This window comes from Meriones unguiculatus, chromosome 1 (assembly GCF_030254825.1).
Source record: "Meriones unguiculatus strain TT.TT164.6M chromosome 1, Bangor_MerUng_6.1, whole genome shotgun sequence".
In the NCBI taxonomy this organism is placed as follows: Eukaryota; Metazoa; Chordata; class Mammalia; order Rodentia; family Muridae; genus Meriones; species Meriones unguiculatus.
The window spans coordinates 55,074,779-55,090,934 of NC_083349.1; the positions used below are offsets into that span (position 1 = coordinate 55,074,779).

The 16,156-nt window shown below is 43.4% G+C and overlaps 1 protein-coding gene and 1 pseudogene across 10 annotated transcripts in view; one reads left to right on the plus strand and one right to left on the minus strand.

Annotated features, from left to right (window-relative positions):
• Sorbs1 (sorbin and SH3 domain containing 1) overlaps positions 1-16,156 on the minus strand; it is a 226,129-nt gene that overhangs the window by 53,495 nt on the left and 156,478 nt on the right. For 6 of the 10 annotated variants that reach the window (XM_060389143.1, XM_060389165.1, XM_060389157.1 and 3 more), the window contains 4 exons: positions 9,169-9,216; positions 8,928-9,057; positions 6,536-6,650; positions 1,042-1,125 (listed from right to left, as the gene is read on the minus strand). In XM_060389143.1, coding sequence (XP_060245126.1) covers positions 1,042-1,125; positions 6,536-6,650; positions 8,928-9,057; positions 9,169-9,216 — 377 coding nt within the window. The remainder of the gene's footprint in view (positions 1-1,041; positions 1,126-6,535; positions 6,651-8,927; positions 9,058-9,168; positions 9,217-16,156) is intronic. The other 4 variants (XM_021633052.2, XM_060389188.1, XM_060389186.1 and 1 more) reach the window with 1 other exon arrangement.
• Positions 12,166-12,740, plus strand: LOC110546304 (large ribosomal subunit protein uL6-like; annotated as a pseudogene).

Consider the following 16,156-nt stretch of genomic DNA (forward strand, 5'->3'; position numbering starts at 1 on the left):
CCCAGAAAGGAGGAGAATATTGGAAACTGGGCAATCCTAACTCAGAAGACAACAGAACTTTCCAGCTCAGCGTCTTTAAGCCAAATCAGCAATTCCACAGCCCCAGCCTGCCTTCCCTGTCTCTGTCTCAATGAAAACTGCACAGCATGGAACTTAACATTTTACTGAACTACAAAATCCATTCCTACCTGCAAATAAAACGACTACCCAAGCATATAGGTCTAATGCTTCATTTTTCTAGGCTTAACCCTTCCACCTATAAATTCCTTTTGCAAATTCCTTTTTCAGGTATAATTGGGAATTCAAAGTTAACTACAGACTTAAAGTCCATCACCTTAAGAATTCAAAGTAACTACAGGTTTAAAGTCCGGTACCTTGAGTGGATGGATGAGGTCGGATTATTCTCATGCTTGAAACTTGTCTGGGCATAGGACTCAGGAATACTGTTCCCTCCTCATCCCCTCACACTCTCACACACAAAATTCAGAAATACCCCAGGGAAGCTGCTGAACACTAAATTTTCTAGACTTGAACCCTCCATTCCAAATGCTGGGAAATACTAGCCCAACTCACAGAAATCATTACCTAAGATCTGCCTTTACCTGGGCTGGACTGGGGTTGTATCTGCCTAGGGAAGCAGTTTCTTTGGCCTGCGAGCATCATGTGATGGGAAGCACTGTACCACTGGCCTTCTCACTGACGCGTTTCCCTGCCTGCCTTCATATACCTTAAAGCAGTGTCTGGATGGCAGAAAAAAATGTCACCCGCCAGGTATGCGACATTTGCTGGAGGTGGCAGAGAGAGCTCCTAGGACAAGTGTTGCTTTGGTCACACTCTCTGGGTAGTCTAGGAAGCTCACTGTCCCTTCTCAGTGAAGCGAGGAAAGCCTCCAGGTTGCAGTGAGGTAAGACAAAACTGACAACGATTGGGGCTGCTCCCACTCCTGGACCCCTCACACAGACCTGATTCTGCAGCAGCAGCAACAATGCAGCAACAGCATTATTTCCCAAGGTGCATAACCACTGAAGCTCTTACACTTACCGGTTTCCCAAACTCCAATTCCGAAAAGAATTTATACCAAGGTTCATTCTTTAAATCTATCTCTTCTGGGCTTATATCCCGACTCTATAAGGGTTGGTGACAGGGAAATGGAAGAAAGAGAAGGATAACATTATGTAAAAGATTACATAGGAACAGGCCAGTAGAGATGCAGTGGCTTGGGGTTGCACAGTGCCTGCTTAAACCGCAGTGACTGTCCAGTTTTACTGACACCAGCAAAAAAGCAGGGCACTGAAACTGGATGTCTTCGTGAAATGGGGAGACTGAGGCAGGAAGCAGTGAGGGATTCATTTTCAGTCCTATTGCAGAGGCAGCTGGACTGGGGCCAGAGGGCATGGCACCACACTGCGACTTGTGTCCACGAAGATAAATATGGGCAGAACAGCACTCTTCAATCATTCCAGTATTAAGAGAAAAAAAAAAAAGCCCTTGTTTACTCTTGTAAAGAAATATTAGCTGTGAGTATATAAACTGGTGAGCACACCAAACATTCAGCATCTGTGTCAGAATAAAGCAAACAGTTTTTATGGGTAGGACAGTTTTAGTACTTATTTGCAAGGCTGCCTTGAGGTTCTCAAAATAAACGCAAATACTGATACACTTTATAGAAGCCAATTGGTTAATACTGCATCTTTAATGGCACATGAATAGGTGAGATACCATGTGTCATACGCGGCAAAGTGAAAAAATGATGTAAGTCAAAACAGAAGACACAGCGGAAAGACACTTTAACAAGCACCCGTGGGGAATGAGTACAGACAGAGTATACTTCGTGTTCTTACAAATAAATGTTAAAGGATTGAGGGGGGAAAATCAAGTGACAGAAAAGCTAGACGAGACAGAGAACAGAACAGAGCAGGGGAGAAAACTTCTGGGTTACATTCCGAAGTTAGATTCCTCACTGTCAGTACACCAAGAAGTCACACAGGTTGACAATTTGACCCTGTAATTTAGTATTTCATCAAATACGTATTAAAACTCTGGTGCTTTATCTAGGGAGTATCATCTACTTTTGAAAAACACTAAAAACAGGTGATTAGAAATCAAGTTTTCTAATAAAAACAATTTTGTTCATATGAGGCACAAGGGTTTGAGTTCAAGGTTTGCTTAAATTCATACGTTCTTAATAACTCCAGAATTTACAAAAGATTGAGGTGTGATTTTTTTTAATCTCAAATACAAAACTGTACACGATTTCTTCTGAGGTTGAAGATCTCACACACAAGAAACTCAGCTACCTCCTGGCCATCAGGTAGATGGCACAGGGCAGAGAACATGCTGCCAGCCCCACCTATGGGTCTCAAGTGCTGCTACACCCCAGAGAAGTCCTTCCTGCACACACTGACACCACTTAATAGCCCTTTGCTCCTTGCAGAGGAGTCTAAAAACTGCCTTAGTGACTCTTCCAAAATTCCTGGAAGCATCAGCCATTCATTCATTCCTGCTGCCTCAGGTGGAAGATATGGCCACTTGTCAGAGACTTTAACTGAAATATGACTTCAAACGTGAGAGGAATATATGCTGAATTCCATCCTTTAGAGTTTCCATCCTGAAGGAGAAGGCCTGCCCACCCAGATATAAATAGTGTCTGGCGTGCATCCGTGCATGTGCGTGTGTGTGTGTGTGTGTGTGTGTGTGTGTGTAAAACCACATGTTTATATGGGTGTGTTTACATATCTATGCACATACATGTATGTAGACATCAGAGGAAAACTTGAGGTGATGTTCCTTAGGAGCCAGCGACCTTGAGCCAGGGACTTTTAATGGCTTAGGGCTTGCCAATCAGGCTAGGCTGGCTGGCCAGCAGGTCCTGAGGATCTGCCTGGCTCCACCTCCCCAGTGCTAGGACTGTAAGCACAAGCCTCCAAGCTTGGTTCTCTTACTCCTTTTCTGAGAACTGAACTTGGGCCCTCCAGCACTTTACCAACTGAGCTGTCTCCCCAGCCCGGCTTCTGCCTTGATTCGGTGAAATGAAGCATAACACCCACAAACACAAAACCATTCATTTGGGAATGATGGCATCGACACTGGGTCATTCTACAATCTAGAATGGTGGGTTTTCATGAAACCTACTTCATATTTGTTATTTTTACAAAGACTATTTATAAACTGTCTCCTGGGGATGGGTTAGGTTTGCTTTTTTTTTTTTTTTTATAAGTAAAATGTACTAACATACCAACTCTTTTGGGAAACTGCCTAGAAGTTATGATATTTACAGCCTTGAAAGAATGAACTCATTTTATTCTTGAATTCTGTTTGCAGAAGAGCTGACTGACAAGATTAATGCTGAGTAAAGAAAAGGTTATGTTAAATAACTTAGATCTGAAGCCGCAGTTCTTTGAGCTGCCCAGACGCAAACGTAAAAAGGTACGGCACGTAGCACGCATACCCGCATCAGTCTGCCAGCGGGAACTAAGCAATACACCCACTCAGGGGACAGACTAACAACGAACCCCTTCTGGAAGGAGACAAAGAGCCCTGTCCCCCCAGCCATGGCACTTCCACAAGGCCAGGCTATGGTCTTTGCTGCTGTGGGCCGCTCTTTTTCCAGCTTGATAAAAATGCATGGAAAGGGCAAGTTTCTTGCCAGGAAAATGTCATCTCCTTAAAGGTAGTGTTGATGCTTGAACAGGAGCCACAGACCAGCTTCAAATTTCAATTAAGTAAACCATCTGAACATGGTGTGCTCACTTACACCATACTCTCCATGGCTCTTACACCCATAGTAACCCTCTTGGCCATATCACCCGGCACTCCACCAGGTTGAAGGGCTAGATAATTTTTCTACTTACAAATGAAAACCTTGAGATTCAGGAAGGTTAAACGACTTCCCTGAAGGCATACAGCAGAGTCAGGACTGAATCCCAGACCTCAGATGTTCCGTTACTGGTCAAGAACTCGGTAAACTATGCTATATTCCCATTCATCCTCCTAATCTGAGTATGTAGATGATACCAAAATAAAGCAGGGCTAGTGGCTAGCTAGAAACGCCCAAGAGGAAACTCAAGTGACAGTGAATCAGGAAGAGGCAGAGTGGGCAAATCCCCTTGTTCACACTTCCACGTTCATTCTGTGCCTGTGACTACCATCCCAATGTCTGTCCTTGCTACCACATACCTGCGCAATATAAACTCCAACATCTAGCCCAGGGCTTGGCATGAAAAAAGTAATTTCTTCATATATATATATATATATATATATATATATATATATATATATATATATATTGGTTAAATGAAGCTCATGTCCTACAGGAGATTTCATAAAAAAAAAAAAAAAGTAAAGTCTAAACATTCCTGACAAGTAATACATCTCTAAGTCCAAGGCTAGAGAGACTTAGATTTTGATAGACAGACAAGTATTTAGGCCTTTATGAATATGCCAAATAGGTGAACAGGTCCTCAAGGCTGGGAGTCACCCAAGGATTCTGAAGGTAATAGAATCTTCAAGGATTCTAAAGGTGTTTCATGGGTCTGGGGCAGTGTGAGCCTATGTAGATTAATATTTTTCCCAATGGTGTAAATTAGCTGTGCCCAGGCCCATTCCTTGAATTGGGAGAATTAAGCAGGCATGAGCACCTCAAATGGAAGAAAAAGTATATTTTTTTCCTTTCTTCATGAAAAGGCAAAACAAACTAAAATCAAATCTAACTTAGAGTCTACATCTGTAACCAGTTTACACATTTAATAATGAAACAATTCTTTAGTTCTCTTCAAAAAGTATATGAATGGGGGTGCTGCAGAAATCCTAGCCAGGCAGATAATATCAAAGGCTCACACTGAAATTCACATAGCAGCTTTTCTGTTCATGTGATAAAAATAGCAGGATTTAAAAAGATCAAACATAATGGACCAATTCAACCACTGTCAAAAAATTAAGATTCAACTGAAATTCCTCTCTAAAATCCTTTTCTTTGGAAGGAAAGAGCTAACTGGGGTGAAGGGCGCTGAATTAAACTGTTGGATAGGTGCCCACATGCCACTCTGGATGTGCCTCAAGCCTGGAGCATCACAGAGGAGTGCCTGTACTGAGACACCAGATGGTGTTCTGCTGTCCACCACTCTCCTCCACTCCCTAGAGGGTCCTCCATGGGGCACCAGGGGGCACTTCCCAGGAGTTGTAAAAATAATCCCAACAATCCCAAGAACTGTGATACCAAAGAGGAAAACAAAATAATGCTGTTTTCCTAGCTCTGAATAAAGGTGAAATGACTAAGACCAGGGGAAGGAAGTGGAAACAAAGACAAAATTAAGAAAACGGCTGTGCCTTCAATAAAGGCCAGGACAATCTATGAGTGGCCACTGCCCAAAGAAAAGCACCCAAAGGCCTCTAGAATCCCTGAAGTCGCTTGACTATTAATGCACAATGGTGGCCACTAGGATTATTACTAAAGAGTGTGACTTTCTTTCCAGGAACCCTTGGGTAGAAGGTTGGGGTCCTGCAGACAGAAAATCCTCAAAGAAGCAGGGAATCCATAACATGTCATTCAGCTTATCTTCTACTTTTTGCTTAAAATACCTGTGGTCCCCAGCAAATACTGAAAAATGACAACTCTAATAGCACTTCTGTGAACTGGTGACCTTTTTCCTAATTAATATTATTCCAGCAGTTATAAAGATGTCACATTCTCATTGCAGTAAAAGTCAAATCAATTATCCCTTAAAAACACACAGATCAGCACACTAAAAGCTTAATGAAACCAATGTCCAGTGTAACCTCTTCATCCTGCTGTCATGCCATAGGACTGCAATGCTTTGGAGAATCTCTTTAACCATTTTCTGAAATTTGAACCAGCTTTCTCTAATGAAAGGTGAATGAATGAAAGGAAACATGATTGGCAGATATGAAACTACTCAGTTTGTAAAGTCTCCCTACTTCACAGAAGTGGCTGGAATTTCCACACAGCTTCCCCGCTTAATTTCCTAGAGATGTGAATTGGTGTAAGGGACAGTAAACCAAACTGATTTTTAGAAGTTAATTCTCAACACTGTGCCAATCAAAGACAAAAGACCTAAGTGACAAAATCTAACAGCCTAAGGCTTTGCCCCAAGTTACAACATTCTATTGGTTATTTATGTCTGAGTGAGTTGAATGCTAGACTGGTCATTTCTGTAAAAAAATTTATCCATTTCAAACCAGAGTTGCCTACGAAAAATAAGAACCTTTACTCGATAAGTCTAACAAAGTAATGCATTAAAAAAAAAAACAAAAACAAAAACAAAAACCAGAAGCAAGATCAATCTTTGTTAGTAGAAAATTAAAATGAGTTAAAACCACGCACAAATGTAACAACAGAGCCACAGAAAAACAGTTCTTGAAAGGCAGACTTGGGACTTATTTCATGAAGACCTGTAAAAACACTTCAATTTTTCTCATTGTCCTAAACAATGTGGGGGAAGACTACGCTTCAACCACACAATCCGTCAACTAGACGACATGGGCAGAGGGAGACAAAGGAGCTTCCATATCACATTACCATCTTCTCATTGGTCAGAACGGAGGACTTGCCCGGCTGGTATTCGTAAATGCTTTTGGGCTCTGCTCGGTATTTTCTGGTATCCACTTTCTTATCAGGAGGCTCCCAGTCGTTTCTGGAGAAGGAAAATCCTATTTTCATAAAAACAGCACCAGCTTCCCACACTGTGAAACTGGTTGGCTGTAGTCTTAATCAAAGGATTTTTTTTTTTTATATCCAAAGCATAAAACTGGAATCAGGCCAGCAATTTAGCTGTAGTAGCTTGCTTCTCAAAACAACCCAATTAAGCCTCCAGCTTGACTTCACAAGGGGCATGAGGTACCCTGTGCTCAAAACCTGGCACCAGGATGTGGAGATGGAAGAGAGGGAGGGAGGGAAATGCAGCAAGGCTTAGGAAGGATCTTGTGACTGTAACATTCCCCGAACATGCCTGAGCTCCCACACAATTCATGCAGAGCACAAATACAGGTCCTCAAGCCACCAGACTGTGGTTCAAACCCCTGCTACCCAGGTGACTGTAGTACTGTAAAAACCCCTGGAGCATTAGCTTGTCTACCAGAAGATGGGGACCTCTGTGGCAGCATGTCAGGTCCACAGGACCCTTCAGTAAACACCAGCTAGGTGCCGTATCTTCTTTCCTATTCTGCACCCCAACCTGCCACACACTAACCTCAGTTTGGGTCAAAGAGTTGTTTTCAGTTTATTATTTATCTGTGTGCTGGCTAATTTTATTTCAACGTGACAAAAAGTAGAGTTATCTAAAAGAAGGGAACCTCAATTGAGAAACTATCAGATCCAGCTATAGGGAATTTTATTAATTTCTAATTGTTGGGGTAGGGTCCAGCCCATTGTGGGCGGGGCCATCCCTGGGCTGGTGGTTCTGGGTTCTATAAGAAAGCAGGCTGAACAGGCTGTTAAGCAGCATTCCTCCATGGCCTCTGATTCAACTCCTGCCTCAAGGATTCTGTCCTGTGTGAGTTCCTGCCCTCACTGCTTTTGATGATGAACTTATATGGAGCTGTGAGCGAAATAAACCCTCCCCACCCCAGCTGCTTTTGGTCCTGGTGTTTCATCAAAGTAAGAGTAACCCTAACTAAGATTCTCTCTTCCCCCCCCCCCCGTGTGTATCACACATGTCATGATGCACATGTGTAAGTCAGAGTGCAGCTGTGTGGGGTCAGTTCTCCCTCCTTCCATCTTTATCTGATTTACAGACATCAAACACAAGCCAAGCTTGGTGCCTTGAGGCCTCTTGTCAGCCCTGGTCCTGATTTTCAGCCTGACATCCAGAAATGGGCTGCCAGAGGATGTGTGAATCTTTGGAAATTGTCTGCAAACTTTTATGCATGGTGGTTATATTTTGTTTTTCATGAAAGGCTGAAACCTTCTAAAAGGTAAAGCAATGATTTGTATGCTATTCTGTAAAGCCTGATTCAATCTGTATAAAATGTACCCAGTGGGTGCTTACAGAATTTCTGGGTAGATCAGCCTTTCTTTTTTATTAATTGTCAGACTCATCAGGTAGATGTATCAGGAACATGCGGGGCTTTTAAAAGAGTCATTCACCTGCCTGTGGAGCTATGGAGGCAGAAACTGGATGTGCATTTAAGAAAAAATAGTAAGTTTCATCTGTGCAGACCATTTAGTTTGTGGAAGAGTGGCAGAAGCTGGGGCCAAAAGACACATGGGACTCCCATCCAGATGACAAGACACGATTACTCCTTAGGGCATCTGTCTCGATACATGTTATATCAGTAAAGAGATGTACAGAATATAGCTGCATTTTAATATCACAGTCTTTGCAAAGAGTGTGTAAGTGGATTTCCAATTCAAGATTTTTCTTGATAGAAGATAATAGAGCCTGGTGGTGCAGGCCTGTAGCCCCAACTACTTGTAGGCTGAGGTAGGTGGACTGAGAGTTCAAGGTCTGCTTGGGCTACAAGGTCAAGGTCAAGGTCAGTGGGGACAACTTATTGAGATACTATCTCAAAATAAAACACAAAAAGGAGAGCCGAGGACAAACCCCACGGCAGAGCACTTGCCTAGCATCCACGAAGGCTCTGGGTTTAATGCCTAATACTGCAAACCTTCTCTCCTGAGTAGAGAAAAGGTTATAGGAATTATAGGCAACCTTAATCACGCCCGTGCCATGAGCCAGGCCCTAACGGGAAGGTCAAGTGCAATCTCTTTATCCTTGCAGCACTCTCATGGAGCAGTCACGCTATTTTTATCCTCATTTCACAGACAGGGATAGGGAGACTCAGACTATGTCACTGCTGACAAGTGACAGCAGGGATTCAGGCTCCTTGTTCCTGACAAAGGAGGCTCCTGGGACTCAGATGCTGGCGTCAGATGGTGGGGTTCATGGATGAGCATCTGGGGGCGCACTTACCTCTCAGGGCTGGACTTGAGTGAGGATGAGCGGGCTGGAAGGGGGAGTGTGGCTGACCTCTTAACCACTCTCTCCGTGTCAATGTAGTTCATCTCACTTTTTGAGCGAGGCACAGAAAGGGGAGATTTTGCTGGAGAAAGCACATACAAAATTCTTTAGCCTCAAATGAAAACTAACGCCTGAAGATGCCTCTTCAACGTGTCCCTTCCCTCCCCCACAAGCAGGGGCTCCAGTCACTTACTGTCTTCAGAAAAGGAGTATCGAGGAGAATGTAGATCAGAATCATCATCTATGAACAAAAAATAAACAAATCAGGGAGAAGAGACTAAAGTGAGAGATCCTGGGTGACCACCAGGCTCCACTTCTACAGTCCCGTATGACATCTGGCCACACCAGGGACCCAGCAGGGAGAGGACTTGAGCCTGGGGCTCCATCACATAGACTACACTGCACAGCAGTGAGGCTCGCAAGAGCCCATCTGACCCACCACGGCCCGCACAGGGTCAAGACTCCTCACAAGGAGAAGGCCCAGCACCAAAGCTGCAATGCAGGGTTCTGTGTCTGTCCGAATGGGAAGTGAGGACTGAGATGGATCCAGCCACTCAATGCTCAGTCTCTGGTCTGGCCTGCTGAGGGCCGTGGCCTCTTTCCAAGGCTCAGGGCCACTACTGGGTACGAAGAAGAGGTCACAGGAATATGTAACTCTGATTTGTTGCATATGTTCTTCGGGCAATACAAACTGGCAAAGAGATTGTGCAGCAAAAGAGAGTCTGAGAAAACTCTCATCATAATCTGTTTTAATTATACCTCAGCCTTGCTCTGTGTGCAGATTTCTCAAGACCCAACATTGCCATGGCTGATGTAAGGCCTGCTCTGTGAGGGCACTGTGAGTGTCAAAACTGAATGTGAGTCAAACTCATATGAGTTGTTGGTGTGTGATGACAGGCTCTGCAGGCGCACGTGTATATGCCCCTAGATAAACTAATCCTGGGCTCTGAGATGGCCAAGAAAGGTCTAAACGCTTCACAGAAGGGGTTCTATTTTTTTTAAAGGAAAAATCAGATCACAAGCCCATTTACAGGAACTGATTTCTAAAACAGATCTGCCCCAAGTACAAGGTATTCAGTCATGATATCCATGATAATCCTTCCTAAACATTTTTTTTCTCTAGAGTGCCTGGAAGTCTTACATCTTGCTCCTCTGAATTCAATGTACAAGCTCCTAGTACAAAGACCAGCTCCATCCCTGAAGATCCTTAACCCTCTTTCAGCAACGCACATGACATAAGCAGCAAAGATAAATCAAGGAATTTGATAGGCTGAGTTAATAACAACGCAAATCAGGTCCTTGTTTCTGGGCAAATGAAATATCCAGCAAAAAAGGCCAGAATGTTTTATGAAATGTAAACAAAGCTAACAGTGCCATTATTTTGAGTACAGTGGTATTCAAAGACAGCGTCTACCTTTTTTGTCCTTTCTCTTCTTTCATTTTTGTCTGCCCGAGGTTTCCCTCAGCCAAAACAACAGACAGGCATCAGGTACCAGGGGACCCTGTCCTCCTTCCAGCTCTCCTCTCCCTGATAAGAACTGGTGAATACCAAGGTCTGACAGGGACTAAGATTCCTTACCAACACCACCAAATCTTTCTCCCTTGAAGTGAGATGGGGAGGGATGGGATGGGCAGGGTCTTACTATGTTGCTCAGGCTAACCTCTAATTTATAATCCTCCTGCCTCGGCCTTCTGAGTGCTGGAACTAAAGATGTGCATCACCCCAACCCTTTATTCCTTTCATTACTATAGACTGAGTACGGTCAGTTTATTTATGTTAGCTTCCAGAAACAGGGCAGTGGGGAGATGAAATGGAATCAGAAAGGTAATTTTTTTTTTTTGGGGGGGGGTGTTCTGAAGAATTTTGTGTTGCTAGCTTTTTGTTTGTTTTGCAGCAATTTTTATTTTAAAGGGACTTAATGTAGTCACAAAGAGCTATTACAAAATCAAATCAGCTTTAGCTGGGGGAACTTGACTTAAAAAAACAAACAAACAAAAAACAGTGCCTACCCCAACTCAAGTCAACTGAGAAAACAAAACATTGCTTTAAACCTAGACAAACATTTTAGCTAAAAATTCTAAGCCTCTCTGAATCACGGAAGATGGCAGCTAGCAGCAGGCAGTGAGAGGGTTAGTTTAAAACTGTCACACAGCTACTAAGGCTAGAAGCAAAGTAAGGGTGCAGAGACAGCATTTAAAATATTTGTCAATGTTAAGATTAATATTTTGAAGCATTGTTTCCTCCACAAATTTCTAATGTCAAATTTTAGAAGGCTTTAGAAGACAACGAGAAGTAGTTCTCATGTAATGAGGGGGAAAAAAAAAACAGTGCAAGGAGCCTAACAGGTACATTGAAAAGGAGAGCAAAGCAAGATGGAGATGGAGCCATGGCAACAGCAAGGACCAAGGGACTGATCCAGATATTCACATCCCCCAGGTCCCCTGCTCTCCAAGGTCTTACTATGGGGCTCTGGCTATCCTGGAACTCACTCTGTAGACCAGGCTGGCCTCTGCCTCCTGAGTGCTGGGATTAAGGGTGAGTGCTACCACACAAGGCTATTAATTGATACTCTTAACACTATTATTGGGTGCAGGTGGGGAAAGAGTCTCATCTACCCTAAGCTGTACATGGGCACGGTTACTTTGTGAGAGAGCTTTGCACTTCTCACAGTGTCCATAGGACTCTAACACAGACTTAAGTTTAGGGACTGTATGAAAGCACACAGATGTCAAAGGGGTTAATCTGAGAAACTTCAGCAATTATGATAAGGTCCACAATTATTTTTGATATCTCTTTCATAAATTCAATAAAAGAAAATCTTAAATCTCATTTTATGAATGAAAATAACAATACAAACTCCCATTATTAACTTCTGAATAATAGTTATATCAAAGAACATAACCCTTCCTTTTATAAACAAGGAGACCAGGGCCTGAGGAAGGTAAGAAAAGTTGCCCTTGGTGACACAGTGAAAAGACATTGGCCAGGCAATGGTGGTGCATGCCTTTAATCCCAGCACTTGGAAAGCAGAGTCAGGTAGATCTCTGTGAGTTCCAGGACAGCCTGGTCTTCAGAGTGAGTCCAGGACAGCCAGAGCTACACAGAGAAACCCTCTCTTAAAAACAAAACAAAACAAAACAAAACAAACAAACAAAAAAAACAACAGGTTTTGCCCCATCTACTGTGAGAATGAAGACCATTCTCAGCATTCAGACTGTTGACATCCCAGAAAATACCGACATCACTCTGAAGGGCACACAATCATTGTGAAGGGCCCCAGGGGAACTCTGCGGAGGGCCTTCAATCACATCAATGTAGAGTGGAGTCTTGGAAGGAAAAAGAAGAGGCTCCGGGCTGACAAATGGTGGGGTAACAGAAAGGAAATGGCCACTGTGAGAACCATCTGCAGTCATGTTCAGACCATGATCAAGGGTGTTACACTGGGCTTCCGTTACAAGATGAGGTCTGTGTATGCTCACTTCCCCAGCAACGTCGTTATCCAGAAAAATAGGTCTTTGGTTGAAATTCAAAATTTCTTGGGTGAAAAATACATCCGAAGGGTTTGCATGAGAACAGGTGTTGCTTGTTCTGTCTCTCAAGCCCAGAAGGATGAATTAATCCTTGAAGGAAATGATATTGAACTTGTTTCAAATTCAGCTGCTCTGATTCAGCAAGCCACGACAGTTAAAAATGAGGATATCAGAAAGTTTTTGGATGGTATCTGTGAGTCTGAAAAGGGAACAGTGCAGCAGGCTGATAAATAAGACCTAAGTTCTCCAGCTCCGAAATAAGATCCTCAATTATAAGTATGATTTGGGGTGCCTTTGGGAACAATAAAAGACTTATATTGATAAAAACAAACAAACAACAACAACAAAACACCAGAGACAGAGTCAAAATCTTTCTGAAGTCACCTGTGTCCTGGGAGAGGGCTGCCTGTTTTGTCACTTTGTCACTTTCTTTTACCTCAACTTCACATCTCTAAGTCTGGGCAAGAAGACAGAAAATTTTATTTATTTATTTTTTTTAATCACAGAAGAAGCCAAGAATGGTGTCCTGAAACTAAAGGGCACTGCAAGCTACGCCATCCCCAGCCTTGAAGCCTTTGCTCTAATTTTCTCAACACCCCATCCTAGGAGATGCTTAGGCAAGCCTTCAGAATAACTTCAACACATTCACTTTGCCTCCTCCGGAGACAGCAGATGACATGACTACATCCTGCACTTGCTGTTGTTTGAAACTTCTTCTTGGTAGGCAAGTCCACACTGAGGAAGCTGGGTATACTGTTAGAATGATTAAGGACTGGAAAGCTGAGTGAAAGGCCATCCTTCTACCAGTCCGGTTAGAGCTAGCCAAATAGAATACAGGTACATGTGCTTGGGTTTAACCATAAGACACATGATGTAAAACCTTTCTCAAACTTCCTATGAACTAGCAACACAAAATCTGCCATCACATCCTCCAAGGGCTCTTCACTGTAATGCCACAGGGGCCTCAGCTGAGCTGGGATCTTGTGATTCTTGCTTGCGACAGAACCACATACTCTCTGTGCCCCTTGGAGCACCAAGCAACTGACATCAAACCTTGGCACCAACACTCAGAACTTCCCATGCCAACCATTCCCGGAAGCTTGAACATTGTGCAGCGCACACACAGCGTGAACAACTTAACTCTGGTGCCCCGAAGGCCCTGACAGGGTCAGTGTTGACCCACCAAACAGCTCTCCCAGCTTTGGCAGTCTGGCCTTAGTAGCACAATAGCTAGCAAAAGAACTTCCAGTAGCTTCATAATTGCCTTCTCAAATACAAAAAGGATGTTAAATGAATTTCTAAAAAAATTTCCTCCAGGCTGATTTTGCTGTTGCTGTTTAGAATTTAAACACTTCTGAAAGTTGACCTGAGAGAGTGCTGACCAAAACTGTTTCAAATGCTACATAGAGTATGGGATGCTCAGCCAAAAGCATCATTCACAGAACCACAGACCGTGTGTCATTAAATTTCCAGTTAGTGCTTTTTAGGTCTCTAAACTTAAAATTATCTTTGTGATAATCACGGCTCATTTTCACATGATCTTATTCACTCAACATAATTCCTTCTTAGACTTTACTCATGTGTTTAGCAAGAGCAAGGATCGAAGATGGAAGTCACAAACACCCTCACAAAAAAAAACAGCCAAGAAAAAAAGAGACAGGGAGAGTCTGGGTGGTGAAGAAAAAGCAGGCAAAAGGGGACCAGGAAGAATAAGGAAGTCTAGAGGGCTTTCAAAAAGTCATAGGTTATGTATGTTTTGGTTAAAGACTATCAAATATTAAAGGATAGAAAACAAAGGCAACAAGAGGGTGGAAAATAGCTGCAGAAGACATACTCCTAAGAGAGAATTCGGCAAAGTGGGAGACAACCTACAAGGATCCATGGGCTAGAGGAACCCAAAGTCTAGAGGAACCCATGTGCTGGACAAGGCTCACCATCCCCGTCTTCCTTCGGCCTTCAGGGTCCTGAGGCAGGAAAGGGATCAATGCTTCTGTTCTCAACTATCTTGCAGACCAAAGACTTTTGCACATGCTGGGCGGAGACCTTCTGGGCAGCTCACATAAGGAGAACAGAGGTGACTGCTGCAAGCCACTAGACTCCGCCCCTGGGCAGGACCAGCAAAAGTTTGGGGCAGGAGGCACAGTCAGCAAGGCATCTTCACAACAGAAGAACTTACTCGAACTCGAGCAAAATAAAGCTATTCTTAGAAATCCTGCACAGCTATGAGAGCTATTTTCACTCAACTATATCTGTGCCTGAGAAAACCTGCCTTCTGCAAGCCTTGCCTTAGGGCAAGCTGGAGCAGGAATAAGGAAAAACTCAAGACAGACCTCTGTGACAGAGATGCTTAGAAGTGGCACCATGAGTCACAGCAACTAAGCCCGGTGGTCTTAACCTCCAACAGGAAGTGGTACCAGTACAGGTCATGAACCAGCAGGAAAGCTGTTTTCTGACTTCACTTCTGGCCAGAGCCCTTCACCCCAGTGTGGTTCACAAAGTCTTCATGAGCCATGGATCATGAAATAGCCTATCAGCTATGGCTTCACTGTAGATTCCGGGGCACTGTGTAAAAGTATCTTGTTTTCTTGACATCGAATGTACCAAGTCAGTTCTCCTTACAAGGCCAGAGCTTTGAATCTGCATTCCTTTCTCCACTCCAATATCCAAACTTCCAGATTGCACTGGGTCTTGGATATATCTTGCTCTTCTAGTGGGTCTGTCATGGTCCCATCGCGTGGGGAGCTTTTCTAACCACATGTTCCCAGACAGATCCTAAGAGACACTGGCTCAGCAGCCCAAAACAGGACTGACTTAGGAGAAGCTGCCATGAGTTATCCTGGCAAGGAGGGGGCATCCACATGCATAGGGTCTATCATGAGAAGGCTCAACAGAGCAAAAGCTCGTGTTCAGACCTTGGCTTGAATCCTGACTCTCCCACTTCCCATGTGACTTTGCATGTACACATTAACCTCCCCAAGCTTCTGCAGGCTCATCTGGTGGGCTGCTAGGGGGATGAACATGAGGTTAACAGTGGCGACGTGCTCAGCACAGAGCCTCAGACTATACAGCCAAAGCTTCTAAAAACTGTGGCTTGGGACCACTTAACTGAGTGTGGAGTTTGTGAAAAAGTTGGAATCTGTAAAGTTTTAAAAGATGGCATGACTGAAAACTAATTCAGAATCAAAGGTAACAAATCCAAGGCATGCCTGCCACTCACCCATGCATCAGGCATCGTCACTGCAGACTTGGTTCTGAATATGTGTATTCATATATGTATGCTGTGCACTGAGCATGCCATCACACCACACAACCCCGACAAGGGCTGAAACACCCCAGCTCAGACGGAACCGCAGTGTCTCAACTGCACAGAGGAAGTTTTCTGCTCTATAGACTCACATGGTTAAATCACACTTTAAATAGTTCCCTATCATCATTCTTCAGCATCTAAGTGCCAAATTCTTCTGTCTTTGAGCTATATCATGTTAGAATATTTTATTTGAAAACCCGAGTTGCTGACATAAGTTTCATTTTAAAAAAATATTAAATGAAAAAAAATATTAAATGGCTTCAGTTTATGACAGAATTTCCTCCAATTTCTGAAATGGCTCCAAATATACTTCTGCTGTTTTGGACTACTTATTTATGTGAAC